Here is an 18,213-nt window from a genome sequence, read left to right on the forward strand (position 1 = left end):
TAATAAAAATGTCAAAAATATCAAAAATGTCTGAAATATTTTCGGTTTGACTGTATATACATCGGCCAAATAGTTGAAGTTGGTATGATTTTTTAATGTTTTTGCAAGAAGTCTCTTCTGCTCACCAAGACTGCATTTATTTGGTCGAAAATGCAGTAAAAACAGTAATATTGTGAAATATTATTACAATTTAAAATACCTGTTTTTCAGGATTCCTTGATGAATAGAAAGTATTTATTTGAAATAGAAATCTTTGTATTATTATAAATACTTTTACTGTCACTTTTGATCTATTTAATGCATCCTTGCTGAATAAAAGAATTAATTTCTTTAAAAATATCTACCCCAAAACCTTTGAACAGTAGTGCATGCATGTATGTATGTATGTATGTTGTCATTATTAATACATTTATTTATTATTATTAAATTATGTTTTACACTGAAATTTTTTTTGAGCATTGATATGTGGTTGCTAAGGATTTCTGCATGGTTTTTAGCATGTTGCTGTGTGGTTGCAAGGGTGTTCTGGGTGGATATCAGGGGTCGCTATAGGTGATTTCTAGTGTGTTTTGAGTGGTCAGTTGTATTTCTGATTGGAGTTTCTCTGATTTAAATAGAGCAAGTTCATAATCCTACCAAACAATCCAGTCAGCAGAACCCAGTCTTGTTTATCAAATCATTGAAATGCATCATCAGGGTGTATAAACAGTCGCCTATCCAGAGCTAGACCAATTTGGCCAAAATGAGATTGGGATCTTGTGAAACCCCAGACAGAACTGCTGTTTGCTTCACTGCCCGTAATTCTGGAAACTCTAGCTGGTTGGGTTCACACCCTAATACCGGCGTTGTAACTCCCGCTGGGGAGCCAGCCGCTGCAGCTCGAGCCTCTTTCATCATCAGGAGTTTGCCAATTCTCCTGTCTCAACTAATGCTCTCTTCCTCTGCTCTATCTTCTGTACGCTGGGGCTCCTGTCAAAACTAATGTACCCGTCCTCTCCCTTATCTTCAGTATACTTCGCGCCTATAGGAACTCCTCTCCAATTTTGTTTAATCACTTCTTAAAGGCATAGTTCACTCAAAAATTAACATTATTATTATTATTATTATGCTCTTGAATACTCCACATAGTATTCAAGAGCATTTTGTCATCATTTGCTGACCCTTATATCATTCTCAACCCGTGTGAAAGCAGAAAAAAGGCTGCATGCAAGATAGAAAGTCAAACGTGTTTGGAATGACATGAGGGTGAGTAAATGATGACTAGTGGAATTTTCCCTGTAACCATCTTTCTGTTCATTCATCACTCGCTCAAAATTTATGCCTTTAGACTTGTATACAAGCCCTATAATAGTAGTGTTGACTTTTAGTTCATGCTAGCCTCTTTAGAGCAGGGGTTATTATTGTTAACGAAAACTATTTAAAACATTTTATTAATTGAAATGAAGCTGAAATAAAATAAAATAAAATAACTAGTGCTGTCAATCGATTAAAAAAATTAACTAATTAATCACAATTTTTTCTGTAATTAATTATGATTAATCACACCTAACATTAAAGTTTTTAGTATATTTTTATATTGTAATACTTTCACATCGAATCTCCAAAATAATATAGAAACAAAATAAAGACGGGATATTTTAAATATTTGTTTAATGACATCTTTTACTGAGCACTATGAATGAATGAAGGCCAGTGATACCAATACTGATACTGATGTCTCTATTAAGTGGATTTTTTTCTTAATTTTAGCCATTAATGATAGCCATTGGATATCACAGAATAATTGAAAGCTATCATTTTTAACATTTAATAGATTTTAAAAAAATATAAAAACTTTATAATTTAAGTGAACTTAAAACAGTCTTCACATAAACCCATTGTAATAAATGTCACATTTAGCTGTGCCCAGGGGTGTAAATTTCATCTAACAGTTGTGGGGGACAGTAAACATAAAATTTCTCAAGAGCAATTTTTGAAGGGGACACAAACAATACAGCCAAAATTCATCTGTTTTTCTTTTCTCTGTCATTTAATCTGGCCAACAACACAAAGCAATAGTTGTTTAAATACGAGTTAGGTTCATAGGTTCACCACACGGTCATATTTTAATTATTAAATTATCTTGCGTCCTCCACATATTATTTAAGGTTTCATCTGGGACAGAGAATGTCTCTTTCTATATATTAAACTGCAGCGAGCTCACTGATCTGCCACTTAACATCATATTAAGTAAAACCCAACACAACAGCTAGAATATTAGCCTAATATCAGTTCACACATAGGCTTATCGCCGTGTTATTTTGGCGGTTTGTTGTGTTTTTCCAAATTAAATGGTGAAGAAAGCTCTGAAGTTCATGTAGCACAGTAAGCGTCACATTTGTTTGAGTTTGTGTAGTAGATGAAACAGCGCCATTCATTCACACAGAAACACGCAGAACATGCAGACATATAAGCGACATACTTTGGCTGTTGTCGCGTTCATTTCTACTATGTGAAAGCCTTAAAATCTCTGCTGTGCGTGAAACTCGCGTAATAGTTTGTGACATCAAACGTACCATCTCTCCTCCATCCTTAGGTTGCCAGTTATTGATTAAGAGGATAATACACATTAGTAAAAGCATCCTTTTTCACTTTCTTTGTCTACAGATAAACTTTTTGGTGGCCGTGGTACATTATAAAAGTAGCCCCAAAAAAATCCGCAACTCGCGGCTCTGTAATTTTTCCCATGACTGCATTTTCAAAATAGCCCAATTGTGTGGGAAAACTGCCACCCTGGCAACACTGGTTCTCTCCCAGCGGAAGTGTGTGTAGGTGAGGTAAAGGAGGAAAGCAGGCAGTGGACCAAATCACTGTTAGGCAAGGGAGGGGGATTCAAAATGTTTGCCCCGTTTGCATTTGTATTGTTTTACTATTTACACAGTTATTTTAGTATATATCATTTTATGATTTAGAATACACAGCGTGTTTTTTAATGGTAGTTTTGGGGGGGGGGGACTATAAACACTTTATAGTCTTCACTGCATAAATTATAAATTGAATATAGATTAATCCTTATTAAAGCTACAAAAGCGATTCAGTCAAGAGCAGTGAGTGATTTTCTTTTTGTCTTTTGTTCTTTGATTAACATTAATGACAGACAGCAGCAGGTTTATTAGGCTGCTGTCACTTTAAGACCTGACACATGACACGAATCTGACACACATCCTATTTTCTCACAACTCTTTACATTCATTTAAACTTTTTAACTCATTTAAGATTGTGCTTGTGAGGATACTTGACAAAACGGGGATTTGACATAAATTGGGTGTTTTTGTCCGTTCAAGCGCGAAAGTGAACTCAATGCGGCACTGGCGCGCTGTCTGAAGTGGCTTTCTGTGCATGCGTTTTGGTTGTTTCTTCACAGTGAGCCGCTTCACAGACATTGTGCCAGTACAGATTTGAGTTTTCTTTTTGCATCCTATTGTGCTTGAATGGTTTAATAGCACTTAAATGAATTACAGCATGATCATATACTGTAGCGCAGCCTGTAGATGACAAAAAAATGGATGCTGCATTAATTGTACAAAAAAAATTAAAATAATTTAAATTCTGACAGCCCTAAAAATAACTAAAAACAAAATTACAAAAAATTTAACTAAAATTATATCGAAAACTGAAAATATAAAAATAAAGGTACATTATCTAAAGCTAATTAATATTTTTAATAAAACTATATTAGTATATAAATAATACTAAAACAATACTGCTTTAGTAATGTATAAAGTCAATTACTTTGGAAATGTTTGTCTTATACTACTGTACATCCTCAATAGCTTAAAATTACAGCCATCTGTTGTCACAGACCTCCTAAATTTATATCTGGCACACAGTGGTGTGGATAGAGTTCTTAAATACACAGGATGGTGTTCTTTGATTTCAACTGTACTTTCAGTCATTCTCCAAATCAGGAGCAACCTCAGGGCAATGAAAGCAGAGCCCAGTAGATGTCCAGAGGATGCTCCGCTTATTGAGGAGGCTCATGCAGCAGGCTCTTGATGTTCTTGCAGGTGTATAGCAGGCAGGTTTTTGATGTTCTACCAGTGAGAGCAATGCCAGGTTTTTGTGTTGTCTGTTGGGAGAAGAACAATGGTTCAGACAATTCCAAAAGCTTGAACAATCTATGTCCAATGCTGTGACTCTCCTCTCCAGCCACATTGACATCTGTTTTCTTGTGTTTTCTTTTGTAAATGACCATGGAAATACCTGGGTATTGATGTATCAGGACCATATCAGTTATCAGCCAACATTAGAGATTTTTTTAAAATAAGGAATCGTTAAAAGGGATAGTTCCCCCAAAAATGAAAATTCTGTCATCATTTACTCACCCTCAGGTTGTTCCAAACCTGTATAAATTTCTTTGTTCTTTTGAACATAAAGGAAGATATTTTGAAGAATGTGGGAAACTGAACAATTCTGGGGCACCATTGACTTCCATAGTATTTTTTTTTCCTACTATGGAAGTCAATGGTGCCCCAAAGCGGCCTGGTTACAAACTTTCTTCAAAATATCTTCCTTTGTGTTCAGCAGAACAAAGAAATGTATACAAGTCTGGAACAACCTGAGGGTGAGTAAATGATGATAGAATTTTCATTTTTGGGTGAACCATCCCTTTAATGGTCGATATTGGATATTTATTTCCCTGGTTTTTGCATTTCGATTACCTTTGTTGTCATTTAACAATCACTAATCTTTATCAAAATGTTTTTTTTTTAAAAATCTCTATTTTCAGATTGAACATTATAATGTTGTGATGCCAAAATTAACTTGTAGCATTTAAAAAAATTCAGGGGGAGTACCAGCCATCATTATCTGCTTATCAGTGCTGACCAGAATTTTAGTATTGGTCCATTTATAATATGAACCAGTGTTGTTGTTAACTAAAAACATAGGCGTAATTTGAGGGTGGGACGGGTGGGACATGTCCCCACCACTTTTTGCCAGGGTCGATATTGTCCCCACCACTTTTTGAAACATCTTGCAGCACGGATGTATACTAATACAAAAGAAACATCTCTAGTTGATTAGCAGTTCATTCGTTTGTGTTAAATAATAGGCGATCTGGCGCTGGGATGTGTTGTTTTTGAAATCATGTTGAGTGCTCGTTGCCGCTGTCATCAGCAACAGTGTTCTCTTGGTGCTCGTGCACACTGCGCAGTCTTCACACAGATCAGCGCTTCAATCTATCACTTAATGCTGTTGCAGAGAATAAAAATTAGAAATTTTGCCCTGTAAACTAACTAAAATAAATTAAGTTAAAGTACTAACATTACTAAAACTAAAACAGAAATAAAAAAAAATATATACTTTTTTACTATTATTAATATTAATAAAATAGGATACATATGATAAAAATAATACCAATATCACCACCTCTGTGGTACTGGATTCTCACACTACACTTGACTGCATATATGTGTAATCATACTGTCAGTGCAATTTGCAAGTCTGTCAAATTGGCTTGAAACATTGGGCGATACAGAAATATGCATCATCAGAATTGTGGGTACAATAATTTCATCTTCTAGTTCTGACTGTGGTTGATTAGAATGAAAAGCATCTCTGTGGACTTGTGTTTGAACAATTTGTTATGAGGAAATGCAGTTTAATTTCTCTCTGTCTCCTCAGAGTCGTTCTGTGCATTTTGAAATGTGGGTTAGGTTTGCTTCTTTACAAATTATAGAGATCAAAAAAATGTTTGCTAGGCTGGTATTTGGAAGAAGTGCATGATGGGAATTTCACTTTTTATGATTAGTGTTTTCATTTATTCCTTTAAATAAAAATATTGCTTTTACTTCCACTCCCTCTTTGTCTTTTCGTCGATGTTCTCTTTCAACTCTCTCTTCTCTTTATATCTAAAGAACAAAAGCGAACAGTTTTGGGAGATCTGGAGGCAGCAGGAGGGTGTTACAGGACATGCCGCTTTTTCATCTTTCTCTGTATTTTTTGCTACCTTCCAGATCCGGAGTACCGTTGAGAACAGTTTTGTTGGCTGGGAGCTGGAAGAGGTGCTGCTCTTGGACATGTCGGTAGACGATGGTGACTCAAAGATCCAGAACCAGATGAAGAAGCTCCAAAGTCCTGTTATACTACTGTACTGCACTAAAGAAGAAGCCACAACCATTTTCGAGGTGGCACATTCTGTCGGCCTCACTGGTTACGGTTACACCTGGATCGTACCGTCTCTGGTCACAGGGGATGCAGATAATGTACCCAGCGTCTTTCCAACAGGTAAGAAGGGAGGGGTGGATAGAACTATTGAAATATTTCATATGATTGTTTCAAACTATATTTACACTTCCTTTATTTCAGGTTTGATCTCTGTTTCCTACGATGAGTGGGACTACGGGCTGGAGGCTCGAGTGCGTGATGCTGTAGCCATAATCGCCATGGCAACCTCCACAATGATGCTGGATCGGGGTCCTCACACGCTGCTTAAGTCTGGATGCCACGGCACACCTGACAAGAAAGGCAGCAAGTCAGGAAACCCCAACGAGGTGCTGAGGTGAGTCAGGCTTAGCGGGGTGCCAGGGTTCAAACACTGACATCTGGGGTCTGCAATCATACACGTACATAGGCTCTCTTGCAGGCACACACACATTTACAGCACCTGCTCAGGAGGGTTTCTGAACTAATGGAGTGTTTTGAAAAGGGTGAACAGCCCTAGACAGGTGCACAAACATACACGCACACATACACACCATGGTTGGTGTTAGATACATTTAAATTACAAGTTGCGTTATACGAAAAGGCATTTTTGATCTAAAACGGGTGCTGTTTTCATGATACCATTTTCCCCCTGGTTTTATTGGTAATTTGACGTATAGTACTGTTATAAAATATTTGCTGTTCTTTTGAAACCTCTATTCATCTAAGAATCCTGAAGAAAAAAAAAATTCACTGTTTCCACAAAAATATTAACCTGCACTTTTTCCAACATTGATAATAATAAGAACGTTTCTTCAGAACCAGATTGGTATATTTGAATTTCTGATATAACAAGGAAACAAGTACACAAATCAAGTACTTGAGTAAAAGTACAGATACTCAATTAAAATATTACTCCAGTAAAAGTATTAAGTACTTGATTTTTATTGTACATACACTACCGTGTTTTTGAAGGGTAAGATTTTTTAAAGTTTTTAAAAGACGTCTTTTCTGCTCACCAAGGCTTTACTTATTTGATCCAAAATACAGGAAAAACTGAAATATAAAATTTTTGCAACATTATAAATGTATATACTGTCACTTTTGATCAATTTAATGCATCCTTGTTGAATAAAAGTATTCTTTAAAGGGATAGTTCACCCAAAAATGAAAATTTGATGTTTATCTGCTTACCCCCAGGGCATCCAAGATGTAGGTGACTTTGTTTCTTCAGTTGAACACAAATGATGATTTTTAACTCCAACCGTTGCAGTCTGTCAGTCGTATAATGCTTGTCAATGGGAACACAATCTATAAAAGTAAAAAAAAACATGCACAGACAAATCCAAATTAAACCCTGCAGCTCGTGACGACACATTGATGTCCTAAGACACGAAACGATCAGTTTGTTTGAGAAACAGTATTTATGTCATTTTTTACCTCTAAAACACCACTACCACGGATGCCGGTGCGTAAGGTGTGTACGCGCTCTGGCGTAGTTTAAAGGATTAGTCCACTTTCAAATAAAATTTTCCTGATAATTTACTCACCCCCATGTCATCCAAGATGTTCACATCTTTCTTTCTTCAGTCGAAAAGAAAATAAGGTTTTTGATTAAAACATTCCAGGATTATTCTCCGTATAGTGGACTGGTCTCTCCAAACGGTTCAAGGTCAAAATTACAATTTCAGTGCAGATTCAAAGGGCTTTAAATGATACCAGACGAGGAATAAGGGTCTTATCTAGCAAAACGATTGGTCATTTTCTACAAAAATACAAATGTATGTATATGCTTTATAGACACAAATGATCGCCTTGCGCATGCTTCCGCTTTCCGTATTCTTCAAAAAGCTTACGCTGTATGTCCTACGTTGACCTGGGTCTGACATCATTATGAATTGTCAAGTATCCAGCACTAGTCAGTATGGAAGATGCAGATACATACAGTTGTGGTCAGAATTATTGGCACCCTTGGTAAATATGATCAAAGATGACTATAAAAATAAATCTGCATTGTTTATCGTTTTGATCTTTAATTCATAATATTAGCAAAAATCAAACCTTTCATTGAAGGAAAAGAATTGAAAGTGGGGGGAAAATCACATTATGAAATAAATGTTTTTCTCCAAAACACGTTGGCCACAATTATTGGCACCCCTAGAATTTTTTATGAGTAAAATATCTCTGAAGTATATTCCCATTCATATTCACATTTTTTTAGCACACCAGGGTGATCATGAACATGAAATTGTCCAGCCATGACTTCCTGTTCCACAGGAGTATAAACATGAGGAAACACAAAGGCCAAATTCCCTTAATCATTCATCACAATGAGTAAAACCAAAGAATATAGTTCTGATGTGCAGCAAAAGATTGTTGAGCTTCACAAAATAGAAAGTGGCTGTAAGAAAATAGCTAAAACTTTGAAAATCCCCATTTCCACTATCCGGGAAATAATTAAGAAGTTCTAATCAACTGAAGATGTTACAAATCTGCCTGGAAGAAGACGTGTGTCTAAATCGTCCTAATGCACGGTGAGGAGGAATGTTTGAGTGACCAAAGACTCTCCAAGGATCACAGCTTGAGAATTGCAGAGATTAGTTGAGTCTTGAGTCTCAGAAAGCCTAAAAAAATTATCAAACAGCATCTACATCCCCACAAGTTGTTCGGGAGGGTTTCAAGAAAAATCCTCTGCTCTCATCCAGAAACAGTCTCCAGCATATTCAGTTGTCAGACAAGACTGGAACTTCTATGGTCAGATGAAACTAAAAAAAGAGCTTTTTGGCAGCAAACTCACCAGATGGGTTTGGTGCATACATGGATAAAAAGTTCCCCATGCCCACGGTTAAATATAACACTGGATTTTTAATGTTGTGGACCTATTTTTCTGCTGGAGGTCCTGGACATCTTGTTCAGATACATGGTATCATGGATTCTATCAAATACCAACAAACCTGACTGCTTCTGCTAGAAATCCAATAATGGGCCGTGGTTGGATCTTCCATAAGGACAATGATCCAAAACAAACATCAAAATCAACACAAAAATGTGTCACTGAGCACAAAATGAAGCTTCTGCCATGACCATCCCAGTCCCCTGACCTGAACCCTACAGAAAATGAGTGGAGTGAACTGAAGAGAAGAAGCACATGGAGCTGGGAATCTGAAGGATCTGTAGAGATTCTGCATGAAGGAATGGACTCTAATCTCTTGTCAGGTGTTCTCCAAACTCATCAGGCATTATAAGACTCAGAGCTGTTATCTTGGCAAAAGGAAGTTGCAAAAAGTATTGAATAAAAGAGTGCCAATAATTGTGGCCAACGTGTTTTGGAGAAAAACATTTATTTCATAATGTGATTTTCCCCACATTTTCAATTCTTTTTTCATTCAATGAAAGGTTAGATTTTTGCTAATTTTATGAATTAAAGATCAAAAGTAAAGATAAACAATGCAGATTTATTTTTACAGTCATCTTTGATCATATTTATCAAGGGTGCCAATAATTCTGACCACAACTGTATGTATTGATCTGCAATTTTATTACCAAAACTTGTCATACACTATCAAAGCATTAAATATATTAAAATGTCAATTTAGGTTACTGATAGGCTACTTCATGTGTGCAAACAAATGGGAAAAAAAAAATATATATATATGTTTAAAAATTAGGAAAAACAAAATGCGTAACAAAGAATATAAAAACAGATGTCACATAGGGCTAAATGCATAACATTTTTAAAAGTGAATGCTATGCATTGCAAACATAGTAGTTTTAGATCATTTGAACTGCTATTATCTAAAACCTACCCCATTGAGATGGTGATGTGGACGTTTCTGCATTCAAGCATTACAGTGGGCTTAAACAGCTCACCCTTTAACATCAGATTTTGTTCACAAAGAACTGACAGTCATGACTTGATTTTTTTTTTTAATGATTTTTATTTACAATAACCAATCCTAAAATTCAGAATTTGTAACTTACTTTCCATGCCATTAGTCGCGCGAGCACTCAAGCGCCGATGATCTCCTGTTATTGGCTCATTTTGAATCAGACTAGTGAATTCAGTGAATTGTTAACTGCAGACTCGCTCTGACCAGATCATTTGAATCAGTGAGTTGTTGACTCAAGAACAGTTGCGATCGGATCAGTCCAATTTGTGAATTAATCATTTGGTGCGCTATCGTGCACCGCTACCGCGTCTTGGAGCATGTGACGATTTCTTCAGTTCAAAATAACGAGGAACGACATGCTTTTAGGGAATGTAGTGGAGTAAAAAGTACGATATTATGCTTTAGAATGTAGTGAAGTAAAAGTTTTTCAAAATAAAAATACTCTGGTAGAGTACAGATACTTGAAAAATGTACCGTAATGAAGTAAAAATACTTTGTTACTGTCCACCACTGGATATAATTAATTACCTTACATGATTAATCAGGATTAATCACAGAAAACAATTTATTAGCAAAAATTACAATTAATTGGCATTAATTAATTACTTGAAGTACTTACAGTAACATAATGAAGTCAAAACCCCTTCCCTTGAACAGAATCACAAATGGCCACAGGAGACACATTTGAAACGCAAACGGTAACTGACAATTCGTCTCACCTGTGATTGGATCAGCTGAGACGAATCCTAATAAAGAGAAAAGAGAGTCCTTGATTGAACAACATTCTATTGTAGCTGTACTGAACCTGTAACACCTCACGGAGAAAGAACGAGTGAGAGTGACAAATGGACAACAAAAGAGAAAAAGAGAGAGGAAGAGAATGTACATTATTGCTAATGTGGGTCTGCTGTAGCTCCTCGCTGAAGTGTGGTACAGAGCACCTTTCACTTTTCTTTCCCCATTATGTCTCCTCTGACATTCAGCCTGCGCCCACGTGTCTGTACCGGCCCGGCTGTGGTTTTCATCTTAGAAACATAAATATCCATCATAATACAAAAGTGAGCTTTTCATCTGAGCTCCTCTGTTCTCTTTTGTACTGTTATTTGACATTTAGTATTGAGGGGCATTGATTCCTAAGTATTAATTAGCGTTTAGGCTCGGTCACACTCTCTTTTAGCCAGTCATTTGATCTGCTGGTGAGGAGTTAATTGAATGCTCGAGGCAGAGCAGGATTAGGAAGCCGAATGGAACAACAGTGGAAGCCTGGTCTCTCTCTCTCTCTCTCTCTCTCTCTCACTTTTTACGTGTATTAATATAACAAAGTTTAAATCCCAAAAGCAACAGTAACGGATTCAAATCTACCTCTCATCCACACTTTAATATGAACAGCTGTGGCACACGTATGCCGGGTTTCCTCTGTGGATTCTTCATGTGCCAATTTCAGGAGAACAGATGACGGGTTCACCTTTCCACTAGTCTATAGCTGCTGTATACAGTACCATTTCAGATTTTTTTTTATAATATATTGATACTGAAATTAATTTTTATTTTACATACAATTACATTAAAAAATGAAACTTAAAGGGATAGTTCACCTCAAATATTTTGTCATGATTTACTCACCATCATGTTGTTCCAAACCTGTATGATGGAACACAAAAGAAGATATTTTGAAAGTCAGTTGAGTTCAAAAAAAAAGAAAAAGCTGCTTTTTGGATTTTTAAATATAGGCAAATACTTAAGAGTCTATGACTGGATCATTATTGCAGTGATTATTATGTTATATGTTTGGCAACATTTCTTCCATCTCTAATTGATGGAGTGTGTAGCTTTTCATTTTTTAAACAACCATGTAGGAAGACACATCTTGGCAATATTCTAGGATGACAATATCCAGATTCATCAGGCTCAAATTGTGAAAGAATGGTTGGGATGGAGCATGACGCATCATTTTCACACATGAATTGGCACCTCTGGGTCCAGACCTCAAATTTATTGAAAGTCTTTGGGATGTGCTGGAGGAGACTTTACACAGTGCTCACCTCTTGCATTGTCAATACAAGATCTTGACCAAAAATTGATGCACCTCTTGATGGAAATAACATTTATTTTATGTATTGACAATGCAAGAGTCAATCATTCTGTAAAGTCGACTCCAGCACATCCCAAAGACTTTCAATATAATATGACATGCTAGAAACATAATAATCACTGCAATAATGATCCAATCATAGACTCTTAAAGGGATAGTTCACCCAAAAATTAAAATTCTTTTATCATTTACTCACCCTCATGTTGTTCCAAACCCGTAAGACTTTCGTTCATCTTCAGAACACAAATGAAGATTTTTTTCTCAGATTTTGATGAAATCTGAGAGCTTTCTGTCCCTCCATAGACAGCTACGCAACTACCTCTTTGACACTTCAAAACGTTCATAAAGAGATTGTAAAACTAATCCACATGAATTAAGTGGTTTAGTCCAAATTTTCTGAAGAGAAAATTCGTAACTTTTTAATTGTAGTGTATAGTATAGGGCTGCACGATATTGGAAAAAACTGACATTGCGATATTTTGTTTTTCTGCAATATATTGCGATATGAAATAAATTCAGCAGATTACTTGAATAGTTCTATTTGGAAAGAATTAATAATTCTAGAATGATTGGGGTAATTTAAATGAAATAAACAGTGCTTTTTATTTTTTTTTAGGTAAGCATTCAGGTACAGAAAATGAATAATCCAATGTTAAATAACACTGTATAGTCTTCACTGTATAAATTGAATATAATTAATCTGTGTTGAAGCTGCAAAAGTGATTTCTTCTTTGTATTTTGTTTAATAACATTCATGACACACAAAGCAGCAAGAATATTAGCCTGCTGTCACTTTAAGACCGAATGCGTAGATACATTATAATGATACACATCCATTTTCTTTGTTTGCGTTACCTAAGCCATAAGCAACTGTGTTTACAAGGATACTTGCAGAGATGGACATTTTGACATAATTTTGCGTGCATGTGTCCGTCCAAGCACAAACGACATGGAAGTGAACGGAATTCGATGTTCACGTGCGTCTGCGCGGCTCTTTGTGTGCGCACAGAAAACACCGCGCACAGCTAACAGGACCTAAAACACTTGCAAATGATGAACTTTCACACTATGATGGTTAAACTTTAACTAATCCAAGAATCACGTGCGTTTCAAACTGTGGTGCCTGGTCTGTACAGATCAACGATCCCTATACTACAGTAGACATCACACTTTCTGCAGTGTGACAATCGCGGATGCGTACATCGCAATATCGATGCTAAAATGATACATCATGCAGCCCTAGTATTGTACAGTATTTTTTAAAAAGTTATTTACAGTGTTACTGAGTGTTACATATAGTTATTCCCGCTCTCCTCTCCCGGCCGAAAATTCTTTTCTTTTTAAACTCTGGTCTGTGTAAAGTGTTGCAGGGATGGTTAGCAGTGAAACATTCAGCAATCCTCTGATCGCTTGATTCTGTCTCTGAAAATACTTTTAAATATTCAATGCTAATTTTGGAAGCTGCTTTCTAAGGCACGTGTATAAAGAGTTACTTAATTCCAGCGCATAGCTTGGATGTGGACCGATAACACGTTGTGCATGCATTTAATATACAAATTACGTACAAATGCACCATTGATCATTAATAAAACACTACTTAAGGTTTTATTTAAATGTTCAATTAAACATTTATAATGTTTCCAGAACTATTTGTAGCCCGGAGAGCATGTTATGAAGATATATAGCTGTGTTGTTGCGGAAAGCTTTGTTTGTTTAGATGAGAGAAACAAGTAATTAAATGAGGAAAAAAAACACACACTTTTATGTTATTTGTGAATGGTAAGTTTGCAACAATTACCCAGCGGACATGGTTTCTGCTAGAACAAGATGGTTGTATTTGTGTAATTAGGCAGATGTGTTAGGGTAGCCTTTAGAGTCGCTGAAGTGGATTTTTGAATTGGCTGATGAAAAGATAAGGGCACACTTTAATGTCTTATGAATGCTGGAGAACACAAGAATAGATGGAACAGGAGGAAAAGTACAAACCAGGGAAAATAGTTTTGTTTAGAGTCCTCTGGGAGTGCAGGTTCCTCAATCACCCTACAGTGCACACCTGGGGCCTCACATATGCACACTCACACACAAGAAGCTTTTGAATGACAGCCTTATGAGGTGGGCTGAATGAGAACCACCGGACCCTGTAACCCCTCGAGGACTCTAATGATCCGTTTCCACCATGATGGAGACGATTTAAATGGCATTCCAAGATTCTATATTATCATTCTGGAACACCCACCATGCTCTGCGGTGGATCTGTCAGTGATGATGGAGGGCTTTTCAGCTGGATGGGTCATGTTCTGTGATGGTTAAGGGCCTGAAACAGCCTCAAGGGGTTCCTCTGAAGGTCAGCTGAAGGTTTAGGGATGGTTCGTAGAAGGTTAGATGAGATACATGTGCACTATAAAGGTTGAGAGCGGGGTTAAATGAGGGTACATGTACTTATCTTGGATAAATTGATTGCAAGGACATGTGTGGGTTATTCTTGCGAAAAATGGATTTCATTCAGATCATGCTAGAATTTTAATGATTTAATTAATTTAATGACTCTTTTGTTCTGAAACTTATTTTTAAAGACAGTTTCCACATGTTTATAGATATTTATCTGGCCATATTCCAAATATCATTACCTTAATGATGCTCTAAAACCCTTTAGCATTATTTGCCTACCAATTTTGTTTTTAAAAACAAAAACAGTTTAAACCAAAACTTTTTTCAGTTTAACAGATTTTCAGATTTGTTTTAGATTTGTTTTTTAAATGATTTTTAGACCTTTGATAATTTCAGAAATGTTACATTTCAGGAATGATAATGGTTATGGTAATGAGATTGAAAGTTATTGAATTATTTATAATCAATATATTACACTGATAAAAAAAATCTGTGAAATGTATGGTAAAAAAAAAAAACTTGGTGTAAAAGAGAAAAACTGTAAATATATATATATATATATATATATATATTTACCAGATGATAAATATAAGTTCATCAGAAGCAGCTTTTCCACAAACTGAGGGAAATACTAATATGGTGCACACTGTCATACACATGAATACTAAACACCATCATTGTAACACACGACACTAAAATAATGTAATAAACATTAATGGTTCTTTTTCACTTCCAAAACTCTGCATTTAACTTTAATATTTAATACTTTAAAATAACATGAAATATTCCATTAGATCTATTACAGTTTTTCACCAGATATAGTAAGAGAATGTTTTGTCAACCAACCAATTAACATATCATTTTACCATATCATTTTACCATTAAAGCTACAATATGTAAATTTTTCACCGCTAGAGGTCGCCTATTCAAAACAAAGGTGTAGCTTGATGACGGCAAGTTTGAGCGCGGAATCTTGGGAAATGTCGTCTTCACCTCACAGCCAGTGGAAAAGAATTGGGACGGGACTCGGGCAGAAGTCATATTCATGGATGAGATTATTAACGTTACAGTAGTATGAAGCAGCGTTGGAGCTGAACGAGGCCGCTGGAGTGATTGCTAATGAGAGACGAACGCGACACACACCTTGCGAGCAGCGGGACTTTTATTATGCCGCAGTCGCAGGCGTCACTTCTTCCGGTCAAGCGTATGAGGTAACACAGCTCTGTTTATCATATTAGATACATTTGAGTGTGTTGACAATGATGTTATAACGTTACTCTCTGCGTTCGCTCGGCGGCTGCTGTGAGACACTGTTGCACACTGCAGTAAGCTAGATCGATTTTAGAGTATCATATTAATAAATGCTGGATGGCTTGTGTTGATAAATGGCACGCAATTAATTTTAAAACGTATTGTATGATGGAGAAAATTCAAGAAAACTAGATTTAAACAATAAGACTAAACGTGTTGAGCTATATAACAATAATTCATTTTCTGTGTATAAATGTAACCAAACAGTTGTTGTTGTCTATTAAAACATGTAATATATTAAAGCATCTTTAGTGTTTGCATGGTTTCTACAAAATAAATCCGGAAACCGAGGGTAATGCAGACATAACGCCATTGACAGGAGACTCCCAGACACATCCTGTATCCTTGGTTAAAATCGCTATTTTCTCATGATTTACAAATAGTTGGAAACATTTGGGATATTGTAAGTACTCAATTGAACAAAATATATAACATTGGCCTAGTGGTTTTTGGATATTTTACTGCAAAAATCTTACATATTGTAGCTTTAAAATTACGTAGTGTTAAAATATATACAATTATAAATGGATTACGTGTGTATGTTTGATGGTGTGTGCGCATATTTTCTGTTTTCCCTCGTATGTGTGATTGTGTGGCTCGTCTTTCTGATGCTTTGACTCCTCTGAGGTGCTTAAAGTTTGTGAAGCTGCCAGGCTTTTATTCTCCACTTCACTTAATTGTAGCCCCTCAGGCTGCTGCTCTCAGGTTCACTGGGTGGCCAGTAGACCTGATGCCCAGAAAGTTTAATAAGATGGTTGTGGATGTTTTTATTATGCTTTTGGGCATTGCTGAAAGACGCTGACAATAACTCTTCAGAAGTAGGTCAAGATATCAGTTGTACACTTTTTGCTGGTCAAACCATGCAGTTTTCCTTCGGTCTTGCACTCTCTTCTTTCTCCGAGTCTATCTCTCCATTTCTGCTCACTGTCACACTTTATTTCGGTCTACCCATTTAATTTGTTTGCTTATAGAATACAAAATACAAAATGAACAGTCTGCCTTTACAAAATATTTGGCTTTTAAGCTTACACGCAGCTCAATTCCCAAAGGTGTGTTTGTGTGCCTTTACACAGAGAGAAAGTGTGTGTCTATGTTTTAGTGTGTGTTTTTAGCTCTATCCATTAGAGTGGTGGTGGTGTATCGCTGTGTTACAAGGCCCACAGGCTTCCCTGGGGAAGGAGTTTGATCATTACATGGTGTCCTGTGTAAGTAAAGGTAATTAATCTCTGGTTCACCCAGGAGCCTGTAACTTACTTTAATTAAAAATGCATACATAAACACACACACTTCTAGAAAAACCTATACACACTTCCAGAGCCCATGTATATATTGCACTGTTGGGTGGCTGTGAATACGGGAGACCAAAATATGATTCGATCAGTGATAATCCGAAATCCTGTTTAGGTTAACTAATATTTTGATGTCATAATACCTCTTGTGCTATAAATCCTCTGCAGATTATTGTCGCCCTCATGTTGATGATGCATTAAAATAATCCAGTGCTGGTGGGCCAACTCTGTAATTACCTCCAGAAGCATAAAAGCCATGCCTTTCTTCCTTTAGACCAGTGGCGTGTGGTGGTCTTTTAAAATGAGAAGGCAAAGCCTCCTCTCGCTGGGTTTTTAGTCTAATGTAAATACATGCTACATTTGATTTTTACACGGTTTCCATGTTGAATGCGCACTCCCTTACCTCACATTATCAACAAGCAACTAGTACCATAGTACCATATTTTTGTATTTTTGTACATTGGACTCCATTGACTTTCATTGTATGGACAAAAACACTCAATAATGTTTCAATGGAATAATGGTGGGTAAATGATGACACAATTTTCATTTTCTTAATAAACATACTGTTTATTATATCAAAGTCATATCAAAGTCTCATTAAGTTTGTTTTTAAACAGTCTTTCTATAATAATAAAGTATACATTTTTACAATAATAAAGTAAAACGCATATTTTATGTGTCATGTATTTGTTGTTATTAATAGTCCCATTATTTTCAGACCATTAGTCAGCTAATCCTCTGTAAACACAGTTGGTGTCATGAAGGTTGCTGACACGGAGATACTCACTAAAAGTCGCCTCAGTCACAGATCATTTAAAGTAATTTCAAGTTCATTTAGATTCAGATGTGACCAGAAGTGGGGATGTCTGAGTGGGTGAGTTGTTTACTTTTTAATTAGTCAGTCCATTTCCAACGGTTTGACCCTGCCAGACCAATTTGTGAACCATTTGCAAACATGATGGGCGGGCGTTATCCCATTGACAGGGTAATGGGCCACTCATATCATGCATTCAGATTTCTTCCGTCCAATCACAGTGCAGCTTCTGCAGATCATTTA

The 18,213-nt window shown here is 36.3% G+C and overlaps 1 protein-coding gene across 4 annotated transcripts in view; it reads left to right on the top strand.

Moving 5' to 3' along the window:
- Positions 1–18,213, top strand: part of grin2bb (glutamate receptor, ionotropic, N-methyl D-aspartate 2B, genome duplicate b) — a 115,294-nt gene that overhangs the window by 68,173 nt on the left and 28,908 nt on the right. For all 4 annotated transcript variants that reach the window (XM_051888494.1, XM_051888507.1, XM_051888508.1 and 1 more), the window contains exons 5-6: positions 5,997–6,267; positions 6,349–6,541. In XM_051888494.1, the coding sequence (XP_051744454.1) occupies positions 5,997–6,267; positions 6,349–6,541 (464 nt within the window). The remainder of the gene's footprint in view (positions 1–5,996; positions 6,268–6,348; positions 6,542–18,213) is intronic.

The sequence above is a fragment of the Ctenopharyngodon idella genome, chromosome 1 (genome assembly GCF_019924925.1).
Source record: "Ctenopharyngodon idella isolate HZGC_01 chromosome 1, HZGC01, whole genome shotgun sequence".
Lineage (NCBI taxonomy): Eukaryota > Metazoa > Chordata > Actinopteri > Cypriniformes > Xenocyprididae > Ctenopharyngodon > Ctenopharyngodon idella.